General features: G+C 48.2%; 9 protein-coding genes across 9 annotated transcripts; 3 read left to right on the forward strand and 6 right to left on the reverse strand.

Moving 5' to 3' along the window:
- Nucleotides 1–855: 855 nt before the first annotated feature.
- Nucleotides 856–1,131, forward strand: N7468_006192 (uncharacterized protein; the record flags this gene model as incomplete). The annotated part of the gene is made up of 1 exon (XM_058475488.1): nucleotides 856–1,131. The coding sequence occupies one exon, from the start codon at nucleotides 856–858 to the stop codon at nucleotides 1,129–1,131; it is 276 nt and encodes a 91-aa protein (XP_058328378.1).
- A 1,142-nt stretch (nucleotides 1,132–2,273) lies between these two features.
- N7468_006193 (uncharacterized protein) lies at nucleotides 2,274–2,580 on the reverse strand (the record flags this gene model as incomplete). Its single annotated transcript, XM_058475489.1, is given in 3 exon segments — nucleotides 2,274–2,330; nucleotides 2,342–2,425; nucleotides 2,482–2,580. 3 exon segments carry the CDS (start codon nucleotides 2,578–2,580, stop codon nucleotides 2,274–2,276), a joined length of 240 nt encoding a protein of 79 aa, XP_058328379.1.
- A 3,126-nt stretch (nucleotides 2,581–5,706) lies between these two features.
- Nucleotides 5,707–6,944, reverse strand: N7468_006194 (uncharacterized protein; the record flags this gene model as incomplete). Its single annotated transcript, XM_058475490.1, has 2 exons — nucleotides 5,707–6,638; nucleotides 6,689–6,944. The coding sequence occupies 2 exons, from the start codon at nucleotides 6,942–6,944 to the stop codon at nucleotides 5,707–5,709; spliced, it is 1,188 nt and encodes a 395-aa protein (XP_058328380.1).
- A 628-nt stretch (nucleotides 6,945–7,572) lies between these two features.
- N7468_006195 (glycoside hydrolase family 5 protein) lies at nucleotides 7,573–8,777 on the reverse strand (the record flags this gene model as incomplete). The annotated part of the gene is made up of 3 exons (XM_058475491.1): nucleotides 7,573–8,112; nucleotides 8,174–8,538; nucleotides 8,591–8,777. The coding sequence occupies 3 exons, from the start codon at nucleotides 8,775–8,777 to the stop codon at nucleotides 7,573–7,575; spliced, it is 1,092 nt and encodes a 363-aa protein (XP_058328381.1).
- A 2,317-nt stretch (nucleotides 8,778–11,094) lies between these two features.
- N7468_006196 (uncharacterized protein) lies at nucleotides 11,095–11,274 on the reverse strand (the record flags this gene model as incomplete). Its single annotated transcript, XM_058475492.1, has 1 exon — nucleotides 11,095–11,274. The coding sequence occupies one exon, from the start codon at nucleotides 11,272–11,274 to the stop codon at nucleotides 11,095–11,097; it is 180 nt and encodes a 59-aa protein (XP_058328382.1).
- Nucleotides 11,275–14,356: 3,082 nt separating this feature from the next.
- Nucleotides 14,357–16,161, forward strand: N7468_006197 (Homoserine dehydrogenase; the record flags this gene model as incomplete). Its single annotated transcript, XM_058475493.1, has 3 exons — nucleotides 14,357–15,126; nucleotides 15,189–15,444; nucleotides 15,769–16,161. The coding sequence occupies 3 exons, from the start codon at nucleotides 14,357–14,359 to the stop codon at nucleotides 16,159–16,161; spliced, it is 1,419 nt and encodes a 472-aa protein (XP_058328383.1).
- Nucleotides 16,162–16,586: 425 nt separating this feature from the next.
- On the reverse strand, nucleotides 16,587–17,263 carry N7468_006198 (uncharacterized protein; the record flags this gene model as incomplete). The annotated part of the gene is made up of 3 exons (XM_058475494.1): nucleotides 16,587–16,668; nucleotides 16,723–17,051; nucleotides 17,105–17,263. 3 exons carry the CDS (start codon nucleotides 17,261–17,263, stop codon nucleotides 16,587–16,589), a joined length of 570 nt encoding a protein of 189 aa, XP_058328384.1.
- A 962-nt stretch (nucleotides 17,264–18,225) lies between these two features.
- Nucleotides 18,226–19,875, reverse strand: N7468_006199 (FAD-binding oxidoreductase; the record flags this gene model as incomplete). Its single annotated transcript, XM_058475495.1, has 4 exons — nucleotides 18,226–18,549; nucleotides 18,602–18,797; nucleotides 18,849–19,326; nucleotides 19,383–19,875. The coding sequence occupies 4 exons, from the start codon at nucleotides 19,873–19,875 to the stop codon at nucleotides 18,226–18,228; spliced, it is 1,491 nt and encodes a 496-aa protein (XP_058328385.1).
- Nucleotides 19,876–21,478: 1,603 nt separating this feature from the next.
- N7468_006200 (exoribonuclease II) lies at nucleotides 21,479–25,480 on the forward strand (the record flags this gene model as incomplete). Its single annotated transcript, XM_058475496.1, has 3 exons — nucleotides 21,479–21,643; nucleotides 22,075–22,089; nucleotides 22,433–25,480. 3 exons carry the CDS (start codon nucleotides 21,479–21,481, stop codon nucleotides 25,478–25,480), a joined length of 3,228 nt encoding a protein of 1,075 aa, XP_058328386.1.
- Between the last annotated feature and the right edge of the window lie 78 nt (nucleotides 25,481–25,558).

Below are 25,558 nucleotides of genomic sequence, written 5' to 3' on the forward strand. Positions count from 1 at the left end.
TCTTTCCCGCATTGTCTTTCCCCCTGATTTAGTCTCCTGAATTTTCTTTTCGAGTTACCCTTCCCTTTGCACAGTCTACTCATTTCAGGATATTCTTACAATTACTCTTTCCAAAACGATAGATCATCGCGAGATATCAGCTACGACGAGACATGTCTGGTTACCGTATTACTCAAGCCGACTTGTTTCTTCTGGCAATCCACTTGCCATTTGATGATAAAATATGTGGTCTGATGATTTCAGGACCGATGGCAGGAAGACTCGCCCCTATCCACGGATGCCTAGCGCGAGCATTTGTTCGGTGAATTCGTTAAGCTCGGAGCCCGCGGTCGTGCGGTGTTTACCAAGAGTCCTATAGCATCTCAGCCATATAAACTAACTTTACCGAATAGCCATATGCGGCTCGAGTGGAACAGTATCGTAAATTGCGAGAAAAGCTTCCAGTACAGAGTCAACAGCTGCTAGAGCGCATCGGTCAATCCAGCGTGGAACGTACAGCGTTAAATTCAATTGATTATATCTATTGGCTCCATACATATTACAAACCCTCGACCGAAGAAAAATGGGCTCAAATGGAAAATGAAATATTGTCCATGGATTCTTTCACACCTTGAATTTGCAGTGATAGTGTTCTGTTCAATTATGTCTCCAATTGGGAGAGAGTATTCACTCGTCTGCCCCAACTTTTTGAAAGACGAATGGAGCTAGAGGCGGTCGAAGAATACGAACAAGAAGCTGATAGGCTTCTTCAAGATGCATATGACTGTGAGGCAAGAGACCGGAGTCTCTAGAACAAGAAGGTTATGACCCGGAAGAAGATGCCACCCTTGGCAGTTTTTCTACGCACTCTATCACATGCACCTAGTCACAGGTCGCCTGCATGTGGTTGATGCAAAAACATTTGCTTCCGAGGGGCGTAATGCAGGAAAAATTCTTCTTGTTTTCTACGACGAATGTGGACGGACAGTCCGCTACTGTCGCGAGGAATTCGACTGGGGAGTGGGAGCCGGAGCTCTGATCCATCAGGAGATGGATGACATTTCGCACTGGGAGACAGCGCGTATAGGCCCTGCCTATAGGCCCGGAGGACCCTTGGGACCACGGGAGAGTAGTGACGAAGTCAGCGACTAGTCTGTTGCAGCTTACAGAACCGTTTACCAGTAATTAGTTTGGCCCTTGTGTCACAATTGCAGAAGCACAGTGTCCTTGGATGATCAAACGGGCTTGTGGTGACGATATTCCAGTCCCCGAGGTTTTTGGGTGGCGAGTGGACGAGGAAAGCCATGTTTTTACTTATATGGAATTTATCCGAGGACAAAAATTATTGGATCGCTGGAATGAACTTGATGACCTGGATAAAAGCTCTCTCCGTGATCAACTCTCTCGGATTATCAAAAGTCTACGCCAATTGGAACAAGATCCTTCTAACCAGTATATTGGTATGTCTAGAAAAAAAATATAGAAATATTGAGATAAACATCTGACAAAATCATTCTAGGTTCCCTAAACCACCAGGAAGCTCAAGATTATCTCTGCCAGTCGCACCCGAAAGGCGGCCCTTTCTCAACCGTTAAGGAGTTCAATGACTGGTTTGCTAATTTGCTACGACGACGACACCCATCCGTAAAATATGAAGACCCTTGGAGGGATTTTTTACCAGACAACGAGGACATTAAGTTTACTCATGCTGATCTCCATCGAGGCAACATCGTTGTCTCTTCTAGCAAGCCAGTTTGTATCCTTGCTATTGTGGATTGGGCGCAATCAGGGGTGGTATCCTAGCTATTGGGAATATTGTAAAGCACACTACACCTGCTGGGCCGAGGAAGAATGGGCACGAGAATGGGTCGACAAAATTTTACGCCCACGAACGTCAGTATTTGAGGTCTTTATAGAATACACAATAGCAATAGGGTCTGTTTGAATCGTTACTACGTTTGATTGAGTATTTTATATGTACAAGAGAAATATGCGTTCTTGAATTTTTTAATTTCACTCTGCCCCTATTTTCTTTGAATTATTGTCATCTAGCACCGGTTACAAAGTTATGGGAGAGGATATGGACCGGTTGAGTGTATTAGCAACCGCAAAATCTTTGCTGGCTTTCTTTTCCTCCAATATGGAGGACAAACTCGAACAACCTCCAACTTAACACCCCAAAATTTCGCAGTAGATGTCCCGGATAATCTAGCCAAAACGACGGGCCTTTTTGACAGCCACAACTGCATCGACGGATTAAGGAGGCATTTCTTAATGGCCTGCCCAGGCTAATGTCACTGTGGTATAATTGCCCGTAGGCCAATTTCTTGAGACGGTGGATCACGTTTGGACTGGACAATACAGATTGCCTCCGCGCCAATGAAACCTTCAGCAGCCAAATAACGGACGTATTCATGGTCCATTCTTGACATCGTTTATTGGTGATCTAAATCGGACGATGAATGAATATTCCAATATGACCAGTAAGAATGTTTGACTTACATAATTGACAGGCGCCATGAAGTTCTGACTGATTCCAGGAGTTGGGACTTGAGAGGCAGCAATCTCGATATTACCTGCGGGGGTCGAGCCTGTGGTCATTCACACTGTTCTTGTGGAGTCGACGATGTTCGACGAGTGGGCTTGTCCAATACAAAAGTGTCGTGGCGCTGTTCCAATATTGATGTGTATTATGGGGACAACAATTGGAAGAAGGCTAGATGGACAAATGTGGAACGCAGCGGTAAGTCTTTAACTTGGATATCTGGAAAGTTTACCCAACATCTAACACGTTCTATGATAGAGAGGCTAATTGAACTCAGATTACTTGACATTATGGAAGCACAAGCAATTTAGGGCCGCACCGACCATCCATGCCAGGAGAAAGAGCTAGATGATAATAAGGAGCTGTGGTTATTGGCAGCTTTTATGACGGAGTCTGTGCACAACACTAAAGACTTCATAAAAATCTGCAGCAATAGCTGGGACGACTGGACCGGCAGATTCTCGGATACAAGGCTGAGACTTTGACAGGATTGAAGCAAGAATATCTGAATTCCTTACTATCTGAAGCCATTGAACCCACATTTTTACACGAGGTGACCCACGCCAAATCGGTCTTCAACGATGAAATAATGGGTAAGTGAGGAATAATAATCTGTATTATCATTCACCTGAGTTCTCTTCCACTAAAGCAAACATTGCCGAATTTAGACATTGAATTTAAGTTGAAGCCTAAGGACGAACACGCAGTGACGGCCCATAAGTTCGAGCTTTGCCACGCATTGACGAAAAAAGATGAGAAAAAAAACAGATATCAGTAAGATTCGATCACTCCGAAACGCCGGTAAGATTACCGAAAGCCTTACAAACGAGACCTTGGTAAGTACCAATTTTCGGGCAAGATACATTCGCTTATTTCACCTGTGGTAAGGGACACTCTTACTGATACGAGTATGATTTTGATAGACATGTTCTCACTCTTTTTCAGGTCTCTCTCTCAACGAGTGCAATTGGCTTGATGAATCTTGTAGAGATCCATCTACAGTGAAATAGATATGTTCGTTCAGCCTCATGCCATTATCAAACCTGGAGGGAATAAAGGCTGCCTTGATCTATTTTCATAAAAAATGTATGACAGGAGTATGTCTTCTTAATAGTAAACATCTTCAGTGCTCAACAGTAGGCCTAATCCTTAGGTCCAAAGCGCAACCCAATATAGGCCCATAGCCCAACTTTTAGGCCTAAGAGTCACTCCTAGAGAGTCTCTGTGAGTGGTTCCTCAAAGTTGATACTTCTCTCGGTCACTCGTCACCCTGAATATGTCTCTTCACGCTAATGCAATGCCTACCGACCGTGCACGGTAACAGACCTCAGATGCTCAAGTCCTTAGAGGTCTTGCTTAGACAATGTAGAGCTGGTGAGGGCGCCGACCAGGCCAGGTCCTTATAGATCTCTTTTCCGTCGTTAGGGCAGGGTTCCAAGCAAGCAAGTAAACAATGAAATGTTGTCGTATCCGATCTTATGGTTCTTACGTAACAATATGAAAATGATAAGTGGATTGATCGCGAAGAATTAGAGCATCGCTTAATGTATAGTCGTTTATCACCCGATGCGCGCCATTGCTATCTTACTGCCTGAGCATTGCCGCTTACAGCCTCCTGTTAACCGTCTTATTATGTAGTACAGTATCCGTTGCGCTGGTTGGTCGGCCTCCGTGTCTGGCCTCTTTATCACGTGCGTCAGCCTTGACAGTCGGTTGGTCTTAATTACGGTATTTCTTTCCACCGAAGTTGGTCCGTACTAGCTCGCTTATATATGCTGCTCTAGAGGACCCACCCGCTCAACTGGAACCCGGGATTGCCGTATATGAGTAGGCGGCTCGCTTACTGATTACCTTCAAATGACCACTTTACAGTAGCCATTGCCCATTTGGATCTTGAGTCACCACCACCATATCACTTCTTCGGCTTCCATCTGAGCTTTTAGTGCTCATTGCACAACAGCTTGAATGCAAGGATCTAAACGCATTCCTCCAGATCCATCCATTAACTTACCACTAACTTAACAACTACCTTTGTTATTGCAACGCTCAATACGGTGTCTCCTCTGCCCTTTTCTGGGCCGCAAGACATGGTTCTCAAGAAAACCTTGAGCGAATCCTCTATGCTGGAGCAGATGTTCTTTGGAAGTCCGATTATTGGATGCTCGCAAAGCCATGGAGTAGGAGAGCGCCATATCTCAAACAACCAGTAAACGGTCTACGAGAGCATCCTATATCTTACGTAGCGAGTAATGGAAATATCGAGATTTTGCGAATTTTTCTACAAGCAGGAGTTGATATAAACTTCAGGGACAGCTATGGCCGAAGCCCTCTAGCACTGGCAGCTCGTAATGGCCATTTTACGCTCGTCAAAATACTCATCTCAATGGGTGCATGCCAACTATCATATAATAGATATGGTCAATGTGTAATTACATCTGCAGCTTCTCAAGGATATAATAATATAGCAGACGTTTTACTCCGGGAGTTGAAGAATTACCGCTACTTCTATCATAGATCGACTATCCAATCTGAAATCCAATAGATGCTTTTATATGCAGCAAAAAGAGCCGATTTGAACCGGATTAAATATTTGATCAATCTAGGTGCTGATGTCAATTTCCAATTCAAGGTATATCTTACTCCAAATATATTTTCATTATGGATACTAACTTCTTTCAAGTTTAATAGTTCAACTCCTCTTTATGCTGCAATAGTCTTTACACCATCCCCTCTAGAAGTTGTTAAGCTACTTCTCGAATTGGGCGCCAATCCGAATATTAGCAGATCACCATCAATAGGAGGCTTTCCTGGTAGAGCATCACGATTAACACTTCCACTTCATCATACTATAAAGCGGGATGAGAGCTTTCCTTTTATTAAATTACTTATCGAGTTTGGAGCAAACGCTTATCAAGCTAGCTTGGCTTTATTCACTGCGATCAACCTCGAAAAACCAGCAGAATTTCGGCTGCTGGCTGAGCATGGTGCGAACATATACGTCAGCGGCTTAAAGAAATATCTCTTCAAACACGCACTTGAATCGCCTTGTGAGGACATTCGGAATGTTATTCTTGAACGAGGGATCACCCCGGAAACACCGGACCCAGTCGCCCCGCAAATTCGAAGAAGGCAGAATAGGAGTTGATATAGGGAAAAAATTCCGTGGAAGTTTATATAATCATTCAACACGAAAGGCTATACCTATACCAATCGAAAGTGAATCCAATTTGCTCGGGCTCGCCTGACGAAAGTACGTGAAGAAGTCCACGCTTCTCCATGTCCTGACAGAATGCCTTCTTCGAAAGGAAATCCTCTCCTGAGTGGCTCTGATCCTTGTCACCACGATTATCACCATTTGGTTTCTCTGTTATCTCGTCATTAATGCGCCACAACGACCTCCACCACCTTCTGAGGCAACAATATATCCCACGGGTTATGCGACTCATAACCACACGCCATGATTCAATGAATGCTGCTTCCACGAGAGTTACCACGTCGCTACTCTTTTTCCTTTTGCTTCCATGACTTTCCACTGCATCAACTCTTTGCTTCAAAAGCATCTTTGTGTGCGCAGCTAATTCTGAAACTGTGGCATATTTGTTATGCCAACATTTGTCGATGATGTTGTCAATCAGGGGGTCGCCGTTTAAATCAGGAAACTCCATACTCTGTAGTAAATCCACGACTTTAGGACCATGCTCGTAAGGGTCCTCGGTTAGACATCGATCTCCATAGACTTCGAAACCGTAGTTTATCAAATAGTATAAGGAACCGAGAGCGAACTGTTCCGTCCGAGGGCCAAGAAAGCCAGCAGTTCCACATTCTCCCTGGTCTGACTCATTGATATTAAGTATTCTGCCATACGGAGCCATGCAAGCTTCAAAAATTGTTCCAGTTTTCGTCGTACAATCAAAATCAGATAGCTTCAGTCGGTCGCGATCAAGTAGAATATTTTCAGGACGTAAATCCCCATGGGCCAGATTAAGGGATTCCAAGAAGGCGACGGCCTGGGCGAGATCGTTCATCCATTCTTTCCGTAGGGATAGAGGTTCCAACTTTTCTACTGTAGTAACCACCATGTTTTGCTGGTCCCGAGTATGATTTTTTTTGTATCCTAGAAGAAAGCGACATATCTAGAAGGTAAATCAGTAGAGAATAGTTGACCGCTAACAGGGGTCGCACCTCTCATATACTCGAGGAAGATGCCACTATCTGAAAAGTGAAAACACTGGACAATGGAGGGACAAGGGGGGTTTTGGGCGAATATTCGATATATTTCGAGCTCTTTGCGAAATTGATCCCTCTCAAATTCTCCAGACTTCGGAACTTTGACCACAATGCGAGGGTGAACCTCGTAAACGAAAGAGATACCTCCACCCCAGATCCAGTGCACATTTGGAAATTGACGTCGAACATCCATACTTGAGAACTATATGGGAGAGGCAAGACCAAATATTTGAGGAGAAGGTCGGAAGCAACTTGGATGTATTTGAAAAAGGGAGACAGAGCGGTAAGGATGGAAAGGAAGCAAGGAGAGCAAAGAAAGAAGTACGGGGAAGTAGTTAAGGGGCACGGTGGGTAATCAATTATGATTGGTTGAATCGACCGGGCAAACAAATTTGGCCATGAAGGAGAAGCAGAGGCGAAATCGCTCACCTTTACACTCGCGTCTTCTTGGTTTTATCCGACCGTTCTCGGGTCTCTCAATGCCTGCAAGGTCGATACCACCTCCAAGGGAGTTACTTTGCCTCTAGGAGAGCAGGGCACTATTCTTGTGACAGGCAGTGGTGGGGTGTACTGTCAACTGAGCGACTGCGAACGGCAGGTACAACAGCTATCACACCAGTACAATCAGGACGGCTCAGCGAAAGAGCTTTAGGACCACGCAATGAAGCTGTGTCGAATTTTCTCCGGGAGCGATAATTCATGAATTGATTGTCCACCGGATAGATCAAGCTTAATGAAGTAATACAAATAGTCCTGGCTACTCTAGACATCCTTGAAGATCCAGGTTGTGCCCTGTTAACTTTTCCACACGTTTGACCATATTAAAGCAAGAAACCAGAGAAATCAAATGCTGCATCGTAGGACGAAGTGCTCGAAGCCGCAGCCTTGAGTGCATCCCAATTCACGCCGTTGATACCGACTTCATAGTCCCAGCCCTCATGAGGGTCTTCATTTGGCAGGATCTGCCAATATAGCCAAGGGATACCAGCTGCACTGATACTATCAGCCCACTTCTTGATATTGTTGTCACGAGTGTCGGACGACAGGGGCTGTGATTGCTGGCAGCTATTGTTCTCAGAGTCAAAGTAACAGGCTCCCCATTCTTCCATGATCAGCTTCTGGCCACTGGCTTGGGCTTTGGATACGTATGGCTGGAGTTGGTCTGTAGCAAAGTCGCTTGTTCCGTAGGCATGGATTGCGAGCATATCCAGAGCCTTGCAGCTGAAATAAGCATCCAGTAAAGAGTTCGCAAGATAAGCACCTCCACCAGTTGTCACGAGGATGCCAGTGTTGCCATTGAGGTTGTCCTTGATGGCTTGGCCCATGGTGCATTGCCAAGCAGTCAAAGCATCTGGATCGGCCTATGATGTTGGTTAGAACCCTATCATGGAAAAAATGTGTTGTTTGGGTAGATGTTGTTACCTGGTCATGCATAGCCTCGTTTTGGGCTTCAAATGCAAAAATGTACTCGGAGCTCTCCGCCCAGGTCTTTCCATTATGAGGATTGACGTGGGCGAGAACATGCGCGATGCGGTTTTTGAAGTATTGGATTGCATTCTTGTCCGTATAGAAGTCCCCGGTACCATACCACTGCCCGTAGAAATCGTTCTTGCCGGCTAAAGCGTTATAGCTGTGGATCGAGATGAGGAGCTTGATGCCGTATTTATTTGCGTTGAACATGACATCGTCCAGATTATTCAACACTGTGTCGTCCCACGATCCAGGCTTGTCTGACTCTAATGGAGGGTAACTGGTGAACGTGGTGTTTTTCTGCGGGCTATCTTCCGCTGTGGGCAAGTTAGCAACCTGCGAATGAGAAGTCTCCAAGGTGTTATTCACCGTCTAGCCAAACCCGTAGGACTTTGGCGCCTGCATCTTGAAGGCCAGAGAAGAGTGTTTCCTGTTCATCAGAGCTGAGACCAGCCGCATAGTACAGATTAGAACCGGCAAAGGATTTTGCGGCGAACACGCGCGGTGCGCCTGCCAAGGATACAAGGCATGCAACGAGTGTGGGGAACAGACGCATTGTGAAGGTCCCAATTCAATAGGGATAGGAATTTACTTGAAAGGAGAGAGGATATGCACGTCAACTTATAGACATTCGAACTATCTATAGGCAGCCTGTACAGGAGACTCTGGATTGCGACATTGAAGATCTTAGCCAAGTTCGGGCGTTCATGAAAGCCAAGCAAGCCTCACTGACGCAGGTCCTTAGTGATTTACTCAAACTTGATTTGCCGGAACTACTAACAACTACTAATTCAAATCATAGGGGCGGCTAAGAGGGGCAATCTGCAGTAGCTATGGTCATTGTGATTGGCGGTTGTCAGGGGCGAAAACTAAGGGTAAAAAAAACTAAGACCAATTCCTCTTTTCGGCTGATCGGCCCCCGCACCTTTTCCCCATGAGTTAAAAATTCCTGATTAATCTTCCTAGCCTTGAATCCATCACTCCATAAGCCATCCTCCGCGCCCGTGTTAACTGCATTCCATTTAGTGTGTCCACGGTTTGCTCTCAGTATCAGCAAATCTCACATGTAGGCGTCCTTGGTTCTCCGTGGGGCGCCGTTTCTCCGTAGACTTTTGGGAAGCGGAACTTTCACGGACATTTGAGGACAGTAGTGAGAGGGTGCTCACTACAAGAAGCTCCTCAATGTTGGTGCCCCCCCACTCGGAGCAAGCCCACCACATTCTTCCAAAATCTTTTAAGATTTTGTCGATGATCTCGGCTTGGCCGCTCATACGATGGAAGTTTCCAATGCAAGCATGGATTCTGAGGAGGTTGGGATCTGGGAGGTCACAATTCCCTTTGTGGACTCTGAACTTGTCACGGATTCCAGCTAGAGGGGTGTACTGTATAAGGCGTGCCGGGTATATCCGCGTATGAAGCGCGGATATGGTGGTCTTTTGGCTGAGTTGATCGAATATTAGCCCAGGAATAATCCTTCACAGTTATAGAGCGAGACTGTGTTTGCACTCGGAGTGGTCTTGAAAGGAGATTGTGGCAGCGGTGGATGAACTCGGGGAACGTCGTCGCTAGGTCGCGTTCCCTTTGTTACCTCTCCTGTTTTTCTGCCTGCCTCTCCCGTATCGTGGTAAATGTGCGTGATGGTTCGCTGTGCGTTAACAAAACCTGCTGGCGCGAGAATTTGTCCTGATGACCAGTCTTGTTCCGCGGTCTTGATCGTAGCGTTGTTTTTCACATTTGGCAGTGTGCCGTAGAAGCCATCCCATTGCTCCTAAGTGAGAATACGACCGCATACAACATGCCCTGTTGGTGTTACAGGGCAGAACAGTATGCCGTGGGCAAAAATGATTGCAAGTGGGTCAAATGTAGGGGTGTGAAGTTGTACTTCAATGCTTTTGTCAAAGTCTGTAAGCCACTCTCAGCATTGCTCCTGTATTGATGACTGCTTGGACGTGGGATCTGAATCGGTTCAGAATTCGCTGGATCTGACGACAGTTATCCTCTATATGAAACGTCCCCCCATTCCGAATACGAGTCGAGCGGAGGATGCTTTGGATATTCAGGTCTCGAATATCCCTGGTGTGATCTACATATTGCTAGAAACGCAAGATATATCCAACGCTTAAGATCCCGTAAACTGGGGTCCTTGTGCTCCAACGCCGCGTCTTATGGGTACTGGAAAGGTACCGCCGCAGCTGATCTGTGCCTTCTGCCCAGGTACTGGGTTCCTCATTATGGCCGTGCTTCTTGCATTGGACAATCAAGAACTTTGTTGCCAATGAATTAGCAGCCGGGTATTGGTAAGTGTGGAGGTCCGAGTACCCTCTCTGGCCGCCTTGACTTCCTGCAAGTTCAATATAGCTTCGACGTTGATTTCTATATCACGCTCCCCCTTTTGTGGAGAAGGAAGGGTAAATACGATTGGTTGGAGCCTTGCAAAGAAGATGATAAATGAGCGCGATTGGCTAGGGGAAAGCTGGGGGTGGTCTTAAACCCAGGGCTCCAAAATAGCGACGCCGTAAGGATGCGAATGGGGCGTGTTCCAGACCATGTTTGGGTCGGATCGGGTTCCAGTTAAGCAGACTGCTACTCCATATAGCTTTCTGATTGAAATGCCCTGGAGGAAGCGTTGAGAGCTAAGTAAGAGCTAAGTAAGCATTGACTGATGATCACTCGATTTCACTAGCGCTTCTTCAAGCAGGCAGGGGAATCGATTCCAGGCCCCCAAGACCACCGGTAGCATCCAGAAGGCGAGTGTACCGGTGGAGCCACGCCATCTTTTATGCCAGAGCCTGCGCCAAGTGTTAGTTAAATCACCATAGTTATGTGACATTTCTTCACAACTAGGGAGCACTGCACATTCAACGCCTTATGATCTACCCACAGATCAGACCTGCGGCCAGAGCGCTAAGACAGGTCTCTTTCGTCACGATGAGTTGGATGAACTTCGCATTATGCTGAGCTCGGAATCGTTTGTTGGCCTCTTCACAATATCGTCGCTGGGCCGCATCAAGCTTAGCCTGGTTCACGGTCGTTGACCTTGAGGTCTGAGTCATAATGGCCAAAATTGACGGAAATGGCTTGGACGTTCAATTATTGTGAGAGAGTTATACAGCTGGTCCTTGTCTACCACACACTTGCCCTTCCCACGGTGGGTAGAGAGCACTGGGTAGCAGAATTGTTAGCTACTGTATAATGCAATCATTCTGATACTCTACCACATACGACCATAGGGTGTGGAGAACAGGGCTTCCCGTCCGCTCAGCCGTACTTAAGCCACACGCCGGTCAGTTAGTACTATGGTGGGTGACCACATGGGAATCCTGACTGTCGTATGTTTTTGGTCTTGATTTTTTTTTGGGTCCTGTGTCTGTGTCTGTGTCTGTGTTTGGCATCTTTCGACAAGACACCTAGTTGGTTATGAGCTACCAGTTGCTTCGAACGTACTCCAGGTGAAATGAGCCCTCAAAGCTCCTGAATATCATAGGGCCCCCTTAGGTGACGCTAACTGGACTACAAAGTTCAATGTCATCAAATCGGTATGCGCAGATGGCGTCGGAACGAGAGTCGGTCTTCAAAGGTCAGCTCACACAAGGTGATGCCTCCCACCGCCACATCGCAAACCCACCCGTTCTCTTTGTCAAGGCGAAGTCTTGGGTTTGTAGCATACTGGGCTGACGCTTGCTTGAACTAAGCTCGTGTTGGTCCGAAGCTTGGATGAAGGCTTATCCGTGATATTTCCGTGGTCATGGTATGCCGGTGCTAAGATATGCATATGTAAGAGACATAAAAGAGTAAAGTGCATAGTGATAGATATAGATCAATAAGTTTGGTGGGTGGTGGTCATTTAGTCAATATATATATATCTTCGCTTCTGTGAGCCAATCTTTCCCAGAGCGTAGCGCCAACGGCCCTGGTATTCGAGATTACCGAAACTAGAAAGGAGAGGAAGAAAGAGGAAGAACTACAGCGACAACTCAACTCCCTCCAAGCGGTCCTCCATCCCAACTCGCCATGATTTCCACGACATCCTCTAGACGCTAAGCCGGTGACAGGGGTGAACAAGACAAAGCGGTAAACTTTGACGTTGCTGGGTCCCACCGGTCAGTACCAGCAAAGGCAGTTCAGTCCACTTACTCCTGTTTTTATGAATATAAGCTGAAAATCTTACATGGACTTGGAAACATTACCGCTCCCACAAATGGGCCAGAGTTCAATTTGCAAGAACCCACTTAAAACATATTAGCGAGCCTAGCTCTGTGAACCGTTGGGGGCCAAAAGCCCCCAAGTTGTTTTGGTGCTACACCCCAAGGCGGTAAGTATTGCCAGAAAATTCATTTCCCTTCCCCATAAATAAAGCTTTCTACTCAGTCTTTTTGATGTTCAGGATTCTGAGTTCTTCTCCTGTTTTCTTTTCTATCCGACGACTAACACTCTGAATCTCTGCCTTCGATGGCTTTGCAAGCTTCTATACTGAAGTTTCTCACCTGCAGTCTCTCCGGAAGTGCACAATGAAGTCTCGGCGCGAGGAATGAATGGCACTCTTGATCCCTGCTCAGCATGGACATGTAGTGCCTTATTCTCAGACCTGGTACGTGCGCGCAAGCTGCCTGATCCTACCCAATGACATGATTAAAACCATTTATCGCAATATCCGACTCAAAAGATGAGGATACAACCTATTCAATTAAGCAGACATATGACTGTCATCTCTCCTTAAACCTCATTTCACAGAAAACATGGAAGGACTTTGCTAACAAGTTTCTTCAGACTGTAGCTCCCAGGCGCTTTACATCGGCCCCGACGAGGGAATAACCCCCTGACCGCATCGAAGCAGCCGTGCCACATAACGTCTGCTATGCTTAGGTTTGTTTGTCCATGCCTGCTTTGCCCCGCCTAAATAGACGAACGAATTACTCGAGAAGCCCGATTGGACAAGTGTTGCGTGCCATAGACTTTGTGGGGGTTCTGTTGATCTCCTTCCAGCTTTGTCGGGGTCAGTTGCAGGCCACCCGTCCTACGGTTCTCCCTCCTTGGCCACCTAGGGGCGTTTCCTTGGGCAAGCGCCAGTAGTTGTCAAAAATAGGACCCTGTAGATGTCACCAACTCGAGTCACTTGAGGTGGCTGTGCATTTAGATTCGAAGTAGGTCTGCAGATTGAAATATACAAAACTTGCAATGCATCCTGTCTTTGAATCCCAGATCATGAGCGCTGGTAGAGCCGGGAAAAGCTAGTCTCTCCACGACTAATAGACCAATTACTGCTTCCGGCAGTCATCACAATGAATGTAGATGGTTGACAGACCCTGAGCAGTCGAGAAATGATACGAGTACAGTCACGCTCACCCATGAGTCGTACTAGCAATTTCTGATCGCCTCTAGAGATACCTCTCCTGTGTCAATCAGATCATAGTATTGACACAACGTCTACCACACAGTATTATGGGTTGATGCTATTCTTGTAGAAGGGGGAAATGGAGGCTCCGGATTGAAAATTGTCGAAGTACTATAAGAAGGCTCCTGAGGATATCCTAGATTATAGTTGGGATCTTTGATCAGCCCCAATTTATCTGTAAACATCAATGTACAAAGTACTTCACCAATCAAACATGCCGGCCCTGTGGCAGCATCCGCTTATCATGGTCAAAACCTAAATGAACATATACCTTGTTTGGTATCCTAGTGGAGAGAAAGCTTTTAGTGCTCGTCTTTAACTGAAGAAGGCTTGCCGGCTTGTGGCCACTTAGGGTCTTTTCCTCTTTTCTTTCTCCTCGCTAGCTTGAACATGTTTATAATCCAATGCTATACGTTGAACTCGCTCATTAGTTGCATCGTATGAACATCTATCCTGCCACTATCTCTTGAATTATCCTTCTTCTGTCGTTAACCGCTTTTTTTGACCCTTTCCAGCATTAATTGTGTCATGCCATGAACATTCCAGAAGAGTATATTGAACTGAAATTGATATATGAACTTTGCGTGCTTGTCAGCCCCCACCTCCAACACAAGCCCTCATACTCCCTGTATCAAATCAAGCCACGTGACTACATGCTAACATGACTCACATGTTCCAACTTGCATTTTCCATTTCCCTTTTAATCTCTCTGAATAGTCATCGGGAGGGGACCGGGTATGAATATGGCGAAACAAATTTACATCGGCATCGTGGGAGTCGGCGAGGTAGGGAATGCTCTATTATCCCAGCTGGGACAGATCCCCAACCCTCAGCCGAAAGTCATTCTCCTCTCTCGCTCATCACAAGCACTGCTTACTCTACCCCCATCATATGAGCCATCGATCCCGCTCACAAATTGGGAAGATGCTGCAGCGACACCATCGATAACAAAAACCGCCGCATTGACCCCGCAAGAGATCGCCAATCATCTGATATCAGCTCCAGGCCCAGCAATTCTAGTGGACAATACATCCAGCTTGACTCTATCTCAGTCCTACCCCTTTTTCCTGAAGCAGGGTATTTCGATCGTGACTCCAAATAAGAAGGGTTTCTCCTATGATATATCCTTATTCAATGACATTTTTGCATCCGCCGCAGAAGGGAATGCACTGGTATACCATACTGCGACTGTCGGCGGAAGCCTGCCAGTTCTACCGACTCTGCGAAACCTTATTGCCAACGGGGATGAAATCATCCGAATCGAAGGTGTGCTCTCTGGGACTCTTAGTCTGTTATTCGACGAGTACGTGCCAGCATCCGGAACATCCGACCAAACGTGGAGCTCGCTCGTCAACCATGCGTTGAAAATCGGGTTTATGGAGCCGGACCCTCGCGACGACCTCAACGGTATGGATTTCGCGAGAAAGCTCAGCATCCTTGCCCGGGTTGCGGGACTACACATTGCGGGACCCGAGACATTCCCCGTGCAGTCTCTGATCCCGGATGAACTTAGGTCACTCCCGTCATCACCGGCGGAAGAGCACAGTTCATGCGAGAGCTGCCCAGATTCGATAGCCAAATGGCAGCGGCAAAGGAAGAGGCTGTGAGGCAGGATAAGGTTCTCAGATACATTGGCTCCATCGATTTTACCAGTCAAAAGATCAAAGTGGGGCTCGAACATATCGAGAAAGATGACCCCATTGCCAAGCTCAATGGTAGCCAGATTGTGAGCATCTATACCAAGAGAGATCCTGTCAATCCAGTGATTCTCAAGGGCGGTGGCGGTGGTGGAGAGATAACGGCGAGATGTGTCATGTCCGACCTGCTACAGGTGATTGAAAGGCTGCAATGAGAGATTGCACTATAAAGATTAGGCGGTACAATTCTAAGCCGCCTTGTACTCAGGTATCTCTGCTAGCTGCTGATGTGTGGTCTGCCCCATATATTGTAGGATATTTATGCAGCATAGCTCTGTAGTATCAGAAGAATGCGGACGAGAGATCCAGTAAGAAATAAAATATAATAAGAAACAATCTAAGATATTCCCAGAGATCCCTATAATATTCGTACGAAGATATGTTAGATTTGGAGGAATAATTATCAAGATTCTTCAAATGGCTTTTCTTCGAAGCTTCTTGTGCTGCTCCGAGTCTAGTGGCTGAGCATGAGAATGCTTGTTATCGACCCCGCATCGGGGCCGCCTCGGAAAATCTCCTTAAACGCGCACCCCCCGCCTCTACAACTCACCATCAAAATGGCATCACAGGATTCTTCATCCTTCCAAGGATCTACTGGGGCATTTACAATCCACTATTTTGCCACAGCCTCTCAATATACCAACAAAAATACCGAGCGTCTCCCCGCTCCTTTGCCACTATCGCGTTTATACCCCCTCTTGGAGGAACGCTACCCAGGAATCACCACCAAAGTCCTCGGGACCTGTAGCCTGAGCCTCGAAGGGGACTATGTCGATGTGGAAGAAGATGCAGAGCGTGTCATCCAGGCCGGAGAAGAAGTCGCTGTGATCCCGCCGGTGAGCTCCGGCTAGCCATCAGGCAGCGGATTCGGATCCTTTGTACCGTTTAATCTTTGCTTCTGCTTGTCATGGCACGGTTCCGATAACCTTGGAATTGGCGGATATGCCCTCAGAGATCCTCGTGGATTCACAGGCTGCTAGCCATCTGGCTTGGTCCATTATGACCGGCTAGCTCCACCACGAAAACTACTCGATTTGATGCGATTATCACACAAAGTCCATGTATTCAATTCCATTGTCAGTCTAGTGGTCCATTCAACGCCAAAAACAAAAAGAGAGGGATCATTATTACGCGCAAAACTCAAATGAAGAAACACAACCCCGCTCCAACGCTAGCGCCAGATTAGAAACAACCTTGCAATGCATCATGATCACCGAGAAGCCCGCTGGCAGTCTTTCCCCCATACCGACATTCCCCCTTCCCAACCTCGTTTTCATTATTTGTCGTCGCTAGCAGCGAGGGCCTTCTTCTGGCGCCAGAGGCACAGGTTGCAAATAGTCGAAAAGAAAAACAGGATGCTACAACCCGTCAGTGCTCGACTTAGCCTCAGGATAGGAAAGTCAGTAACGTACCACAAAGCAATGCTCAGTCCCCAAACGGCCTTGTTCTCCAGACAAATCGCCTTCGACGCTCCGATCCATGCCGAGAAGTCGATCTTGCCACTCAGAGAACTGAGGTAGCTATCCAAGTGGGATGAAAACACGTAAGCAGTAGCATCTTTGTCACCCAAGTTCGACATATTGTTGCAGCTGAGGTACGACAGGGGCTTGCCTATCACAACAGCCACAACAATCATCCCGATCAGGACAAGAAAGTCCAATGCGGCGCTGGGGAGGAAGGGCAAGATATCATCGAAGAAGAGAATCGCCGATATTATACAGTAAATGACGGCAATGCAGGTCTAGAACGTTAGCTATGGAGGGTACTGGACAGGGAAGGGGAACCTTGACATACCACGGTGATTGTGCCGATCAAGATGCTCGGAGGAGATGCGTTGGCGTTGACCATGACTGCAATGAACTTGGCCACCATGCCAATAATGGCTATCAACGAGCAGAACTGGAATAGCCGGGCCAACTGAAAGGTCGCGCCGAGGGCTCCGTAACGTGCCATTATGAATACCGGAAGAAGAAAAGACGTCGAATGAATGTGGTGATTGGAGATCGCGAGGCGAAGAATATTCGGGCGGACGGCTGGAACAAGATCCAAGGGTTGATTTCAAGGAAAGTCGAGAATGATATACGCTGTAAGGAATGCTTGCGAAGGATAGGTTGTAAGGAGTGGAATTATGGCCAGTCCGAGTCCGAAACGAAAAAAAGACGCTGAATGAAAGATGATGATGATGCTTCAAAGGGAGCGTTCCCTAATCCTTTATAAAGCCCTAAAACATTGTTCCAGCCGCCCACGCCATAGAGAAGGCCCAAAGAGTCAGGGGTCTAGAATCGACCAGTTTAGCAGCATGACAGCAGTCCAGACCCGCCCCACGGCGATCCCGACTTATTTGATCTGATGTGTTATTGGGGCAGGACTGACAGCCGCCGACCTGGACGAATCAGCTGTCTTTGGTCGCAAAGACTGGCCCGCTTGTACCTGCATAGAGATAGTTAGAGCTTCAGAGCTTTAAGCTGGAGCTAAAGTTGTAGCAGAGGAGCGTAGATCTGGGGGCTTGGAATCCCCACCGCGGCGCGTGGAGCCAGAGCCCTAATCCCGCGGGCGCTTTTCAGCCACTCGTTGGCGTCCGCCGCCCTCGTCTGATGCGGGCGCTTAAATCCCGGGTGAGTCAAGCGTAGTTGTTTCATCCTGCTCCAGCATCTATTTTAATGCGGGCGGCAGGGGTGTTTGATCTTTATTTTTACCGTCCCAACTCCCGCGTTTGAGCTTCAAGATGTCAACATTCTCGTCGCGGCTCCATTTGACGCTTTGCCGCTATTTACTTCCCGCGTGGCTGGCACCCAGACCCTAAATAATTGATTCCACATTATATTAGGCTTCACTCGATATTATTAATATACTCGACACGATTTAGTACTATAATAGCCGCATCCATAGATCTGTCAAATTAGTTCCAAGGCGCCTCAGTGCAGCCTCCAGCCACCGCTAGTGCGCCTTTGGAAGAATAGATCAGGGTCCACATTCTTGCGAGTATCCAGAGCCGCCTGCTTGGATTCTGGCTTGATACGTCCCCAGTAATCTTGACGGAAATAGGCATCGTTCATGAACAGCGGTCGGTACACGTCAGGCAGGAGACCCTCATCGATGTTCTTCTGGACCAAATTATCCAGGCCGGTGTACAGGTTCTGTGTAGCCTGATCGATCTTCGAATCATCCACGGGGAAGCTGTAGGAGAAGTCCAGCTCGATAAAAATGTAGTTTTGATCGGTCGGAATATCAAGAAGATCCTAGCATATGTTAGTTCCCTCCGTTAATCGACTTGCGGAATCTGAAACTTACTCCGCCACGGTCCTTGGCCTTTTGGCTGAACGTCTTCGGAACAGGCTGGAAAGCAATAGAACCTAGCACCCCAGCAACCTCAAGTACTGACTCGGTCACGTTGTACCAGTGATCATACAAGTCTTGCAGCGGTGCTGCCCCTACGGTGGCATTGGGGACAGGCGTAGTCTCTGTGGCAATAACGTAGCGTTGCCCACTGTGAACTGTTAGCTGGAATCTACGGTGAACTTCAATTGAAGAAACCCACTGGAGAATAAAGAAATCGTTATTCTTCAGTAAATCATAATAAGTGTCCCACGTCTTGGCAGTCGAAGTGTGATCAATAGCCTCGAATTCGTCGAAAACGCCTGCAGGAGGTTCCGGTCCATCGTAGAACACGAACATGATCCAGAAGTCAATCAAAGCACCGCGCTCCGAAGTCAGAATAATAGCAGCCTTGTCGTCGGGGTAATTGTCGACAAAGTTGCGCAGAGCAGTCATAAGTTGGGGTGTCTTGTCGGCGCCGAAGACAAAGTTACCACCCCAGACCTTGCCAATGGGGTGAGTCTGCATAGTATAGGCGGTCACAATCCCAAGGTTGTTTCCGCTTCCCTTGAGAGACGCAAAGAGATTTGCATTCTCCATAGCGTTGGCGTTGACGATGGTTCCATTGGCAAGGACCACTTCATAGTTGACGACGTTGTTAGCCGCCCACCCGTACTGGGTACTGAGAAAACTCATACCACCTTTCTTGAAATTAGCATCAAATCCAACGTGATAGGCTCTGTCACATCATTCTGACCTCCCAACATGTATCCACCAATCCCGACTCCGCCCAGTCGACCTCCAACAACAGCACGCCCCGTGCCATCCAAACCCTTCTGAGCCTCTTCCCATGAGAGACCAGGGCCAATTACCGCAGTCTCGTCATCCGCATTATAATAAACCTGGCCCAGGTTCTTGGTCGAAATCAACAGCCCATCCTCAATACTAGCAAATCCATTGTTGGGCATATGACCACCCGACTTGACAGCGAAGAGGGTCTCGACATTATGCAGCTCGGAGACGATGTGAGCCATCTCCTCTGCGCTTGTTGGCGCCGCAATACAGCTGGGCTTAAGGTCGCCACATGCTGCCGACCAGTACTTTGTGAGGTCGGTCGAGTATGTCAGCGCAAGGGGATATTCGATTGTAATGCCACTCTGCTCAAGAGTCGAGCAGATGTCAGTCCTAGCGAGGGGTACGAGCACGGCAGCAGATAGCACAAAGGTGCGCAAGCTATTGCTCAACACCATGATTCAAGGACGGTAGTAAGACCCTGGAAGCTTTCGGATTGGGTTACGAACTCGAACACCTAGGAACGGTATGGAACGCCAGGGCGATTAAGTTACTGAATGAAGTAATGCTTCAGGCACACTACAAGGGTCAAGAGCGAGTCCCGCTCATTATATTTATGGTTAGCAACCTCTAAGCATGGTCTCGGAAGATATCCACTAGCGACCGTAGGGCCCATCTGGTGGAGACCGGTTAAGGGTTCGGAGCCCCCCCCAAGCGAAGTGGATAATCTGACATCTATGCCGACGGACGTAGTTCCTAATCCAATTCTTAGCTCCATATTCCTTTGAGGAGGCTAAGACGAGAGCACGGCCTCGATTGTCGGCGGTGTAATGCGGCCGTAGTATCAAGGATCAGCAAGACCACATGTTGATATCCGAGTTACAAAGTTACAAGCTTCGGACCGTAATCGGGAAGAATAGCCCATCAAATTGAACTTCAACACCAAGGGATCTAAGTTTTGCTAAGTTTTCAACGATGTAGCCGAGATGTCAGCTCTGTCGATCCAGAGCATGCATATAGACTCGGGGAACAAGAGCTTAAAGACTCGGTTCTGTTCACGGGCCCTCAATTCCAGTGAGCTAATTGAGTGCCGGTGCATTTTACCAGATCGGCTTAAGCGACACGGACAAATAGAACGAACGAAGGGTGCAGGACCAATCCGTATGGCGAAAGTTCCATAAGCCTCCTAAGACGGAAATGGCCTGGTCTATCAACGGTGATCTGTGGATTCGCACATACGCCGAGACCAAAAATATCGTAGAAAGGAACCACGCACAGCTACGAAGCTCACCAAAAATCCTTGGCTTCCCCTTTTTTGGTTTTTGCACCTCGTGGCGACCACCCTTAGGGCCGAAAAGGAGCGCCGATATAAGCAAATATAAGCAAAACAATCTGGCTCACGGTTTCTGCAACAGCCAGACTGATCCATTTCCTGCCAACAACATCAGAGTCATTAGACAATTCGACTTCACGCCGTTGAGTCCATTGATCGACTGCCGACAAGCGTAGGTGATCGTCGCAGGTCTCTGGAAGCTTGCGGGGGCGTGCGGGGGGGGAAAGTCCCCTACCGAACTCCGTGGATTAGGGCTTACCGCTAGTGCTGCCATTAGGGTCGGGCTCTAGCTCGCTTAGACAAGGGGAGCAAGGATAGTCACGATCAGACCTTGTTTAGCGGTGGCATTTGTCTCCCAGGATCGACGATGCTCGCCAATCTCTACGAAAGCGGGAAGATTAAACATCACATGTGCTGATCTAGTGCCTCCGAACCGAGAAGGCTTCTGTATACGAGAGCGAATACGGGGGATACGTTATTTGCTTGCCCGCATACCAGTATGATCTGCAGAGCGCTGTATCAGGGCATCAAGTTGACAATTTTTGTTAAATCAGAGCAGGCCCACCGAAGTGTCAGATTAGTACTTTGTAAATATGCCTGCCTACCCGGAACTTGTCCAGCCAATTGTATGAAGCCTGTCTCCACATAAGAAGATTTTTCCATTGGACCAAGCTGAGGTTACAACATAGACTATTAAATGGCTTGCATACTAAATTTCCGAGTTTGTGATGTTTGTAGTCGTGCTCTCTGTCAAGTTAGCAGCGCGATACAAAGAGTATATGGACAACAAAAGAGAGATTAAGTTGATCCAAACACCGTTAAAATTTAGTCACTTTCTTCCTTACGCTTCTCGGTCTGGATACACGAATTTTATCTCTTCGCACCTGCAAGTTGTATCCTTGCTTTCTATTTTAAGGTAACTTCGGAGTCAAAAGATTGCACTTCGCGAACGCTCAAAAGACCAGTCTGCTCAAAAAGAACCATGCCTTACCATTTAACAGAACCGTCCAAGAAGAAAATTCAATTTAATCATGACAAATCTGACATTGAAATGCATCATCATACGCCCAAATATCCGATACGCATCCCGAAAAACTATAGAGGGGCATGACCTAGCTAAAGGTCAATCCCAGATGCTTCATAGATTCCTCGGACCATCAAGGTATTATTTTCTGTCACCCAACATAAACACGTCAGAGCATATTTCAGCTCTAACTAGACCAACGACGTGAAGGTTCATACTTCGCCACGCGCAATTCCGCGCCGGACACCGCCACAAAGGCGGTATAGATTTATCTGGCAGAATATAACAAGTTTTCGATAGACCGCGTACCTGAAGGTAACAACCACAGCCATGGTGCTCTCTAGAATACAGGCGCTGAAGGGCCTCGCGGCTGTGGATGGCTTGTGCTTGCGCCCATATATTCACCGTAGACGGGCAGCATGCATATCTCAGCTGGTGGGTTTTCAGCGTTCAAGGCGACGCTTCACATCCGCCACCAGACAATTACATGCGACAAACAGGCAAGTCGAAAATGATGTATGGAAATTCTGCACTTGATTATGATAAACGGAACTGACTTCTCCATAGTCCGCAGGGCAGGCCCCGCCGAGCATTTCCCCGACGAAAGCATCAAATGCGGCAGACAAAATAGCAGAGCCCCCCCCTCGCGCACGCCGAGCTAGATACATACCGTGATATCCGTGCTTACCTGGAATCGTGGCAGCGGTCAAGCCCGCGGCTTCTGGATCCTATCCGCAACTTTGAAAACGAGCTCTCGGAGGATGACCTGGCTACACGGCGACATGGCAATATGTTCAATGGGCGAGATCCAGGAGACTCTGCTTGGGATACGTCGAAACTGACCCGCCAAGACGAAGTGGACGCGTCTAGAGACCACAATGGCGAGAGCCTAGAACCAGGGGACATGGTAGCTCTGCTCACAACAGAGGGTGTCTTTGGACTGGCCATCTACGTACGGTCGATCCAGAAGCAGAGACAATTCTACACCAATCGAGGCAACTGGCGTTTGTGTAGCCCTGGCGAAATTGATCTAGTCCTCAAGAGGTTTGTGGATCCAGGCCTCCTCGAGCCAATCAAGCCATATTTTCCTACCAAGCGTCCGACTCTAGATTCAGAGATCCAGGCCGTGGCAGAAGGTGGGCTTCCTCGCCCGCTAGGTGCCCGTATACTGGAACGCATGCGCGACTTCGAGCGGGGAATTTTTGATTTCTACCGAAATAATGCTTTTATTTTGGACAATATCTACGACAGGGTTGCGGATGATACAGAGCTTCAGCGTATGACTCTCGAAGAGCTGACCATGCGCTGTCTCGGTGTCGAGGAGGAAGAACTCGACAATGTCATGTTGTTTTCGGTGCATCGTGCTGTGCGAGGAGCTCCTTTCTTGATCGAGAAGGACCGGTCCACGCTTTTCTCGGATGCCTATACGATCCAGCCGAAGAGGACTGCGAAGATCATCGAACAAGTCAGCGAATGGAGCCGCGAACACGCCGATCATTTGGTTCGTTCGGTGTTCAAAAAGTCTGATTATGTCACAGGTGATCATGATCTCATCAATATGTTACAAGGCAAACGAGTGTCGAAGATGTCGGACCACCCTATGCAACAGTTCGTCCAAAAGGCCCAACGCTTGATTCAACTCAGCCGGAAGGTTCGCTCGCCTACGGTCATGTCTAGCGTGGGACCCTCTCACCAGAGGTATCAGCCCGACCAAGACGGGAAATCCATGGTCTACCGGGAGGTGTTGACTGAAAAGTTCAACGAGACGGACCGGAAGATCATTGAGTTCCTTCAGCTTTATTCGATCCCCTCCAACATCATGTCTTCAGGCCAGCACAGGTCTGCTGCGGCACATATCATGAGAGCAACGGGCATGTACACCACGCTCGGGCTTAGCGAAGCTTCCGCGCGCCTCTTCCTCCAAGAATTGGGCGTCATTGCCCCATGGGAAAACATGAGTCTACTGGACCAGACTCTGCTGCTCCCGGGACACGGCGTGTCCATTGCCGACGATCTGAGATGGGAAGAAGTGGAAGAGAGGTGCCAAACTATTTCTGAAACATGGACCGATTCGATGCAGCATCTGCGTAAAGACTGGGGAGACCTCCCCGTCTACTGTGTTGACGATGTCACTGCACAAGAGATCGATGATGGATTCTCGTTGGAGCGCATCCCCGGCTCAGACGACACTTTTTGGATTCACATCCATGTTGCCAACCCCACGGCCTATATCGGACACAACGACCCTATCATTGAATATGCCGGCTCACGACTGGAGACTCTATATGCCCCTGAACGCACGTACCCCATTTTCCCAAATGCCCTCACCCAAGAACACTTCAGTCTGAAAAAGGGCCGGCCAACCCTCACATTCAGTGCAAAGATGAACTTCGAGGGCGAGATATCTGAAACTTCTATCACTAACGGAAGAATTCACAACGTCATTAGCCTGACCCATGGAGACCTCAGAAGGTTTCTCAACCCAGATGCGAAGGTCTCTGCCGATGTTCTCGAGGTTGGAGGTAAAATTCCAGAGCCTACCTTGAGCGCGGAGAAGGAATTCCGCAAAGAGCTTGCCCCAGAGGATAAAGAGACCTTCACCACTTTGCGCCAGCTTCTCCTTGGATTCCGAAACCAACGCCGGAAAAACGGGGCCATGGAGATGCCGTTCCCTCGCTCGCGACCGTCTGTCGCGATACAGCTTGGCAGCAAACCACCCAAGCCCTACGAGATGGAAGTTTCCCAGGGCCGATATTTCGTGGGAGACCCAATCATCCAGCTCCGGATGGAGGACCACGATCCACATTATGTCCCCGACGACTCCAAAAACGATCTAGTCATGCTCCTTATGACTCTGGCCGGGAACATCTCCGGCAAGTTCTGCGCGGCTCGAAACATCCCCGCCGTCTACAACGGCACCTGGTTTGATCCAGAGTACGAGCCAGCCAAGCCGGACAATCTCAACCGCGTCGGCGGCAAGGGCTTCTACGAGGTGGCCATGCCCAACGCAACAGCATCCTCCACACCGATCCCGCACCACATGCTCGGCTTCGACGCCTACATCAAGAGCACGAGTCCACTGCGCCGCTTCAATGACGTGATCGCCCACTACCAAATCGAAGCCGCCCTGCGATTCGAAGCTGAACACGGTCGCCCGTTCGATGCCAACACCGATGCTCCCGACGAACTCAACCCGAACGCCCTCCCGGACGCTGAAAATGTCTCAGCAACATCCTCTCCTCTCCCCTACACGAAATCCGACCTGGACGCACACATCTCCAGCTCCGGGCCTCTCCGCGCTCGCCTGCGCGATGTCTCGAACTACTCCGCCCAGCATTGGGCCTGTCTCCTCCTCTTCCGCGCATTCTACTTTGCCGAATGCGAACTTCCCGCGAGTTTCTCCGTTCTCGTACGAGCGCCTCGCAGTGTGCCGCGACGCGAGGGCCTGGTTTACAATGGCATCATCACGAATCTCGGCGTGGCATGTAGCGTGAAGATTCCTGACGATTGCCCTGGCAGGGACGAGATTGATGTCTCGAGTATTGTCAAGGCTCGGATCACCGGTGTTGATATGGCGGACGTGGAAGTCAAGATGGAAGCCACGAAATTTGTGAAGGGGTTCGAGAGGACAGGGAGTGGGCTTAAGATGCCGGATCTTTTTCAAAACTCCGGATCCTTGTATTCTATGTTGTACATTATCACGTAGATTAACTCTCGACATACAACGGAAAACCATGATACCTCATCTCTCGGTTCTTCCTCTACATTTTTAATTTTCTCTTCC

This window comes from Penicillium chermesinum (genome assembly GCF_028974085.1).
Source record: "Penicillium chermesinum strain IBT 19713 chromosome Unknown utg000005l:1.0-4115287.0:1.0-4118363.0, whole genome shotgun sequence".
NCBI lineage: Eukaryota > Fungi > Ascomycota > Eurotiomycetes > Eurotiales > Aspergillaceae > Penicillium > Penicillium chermesinum.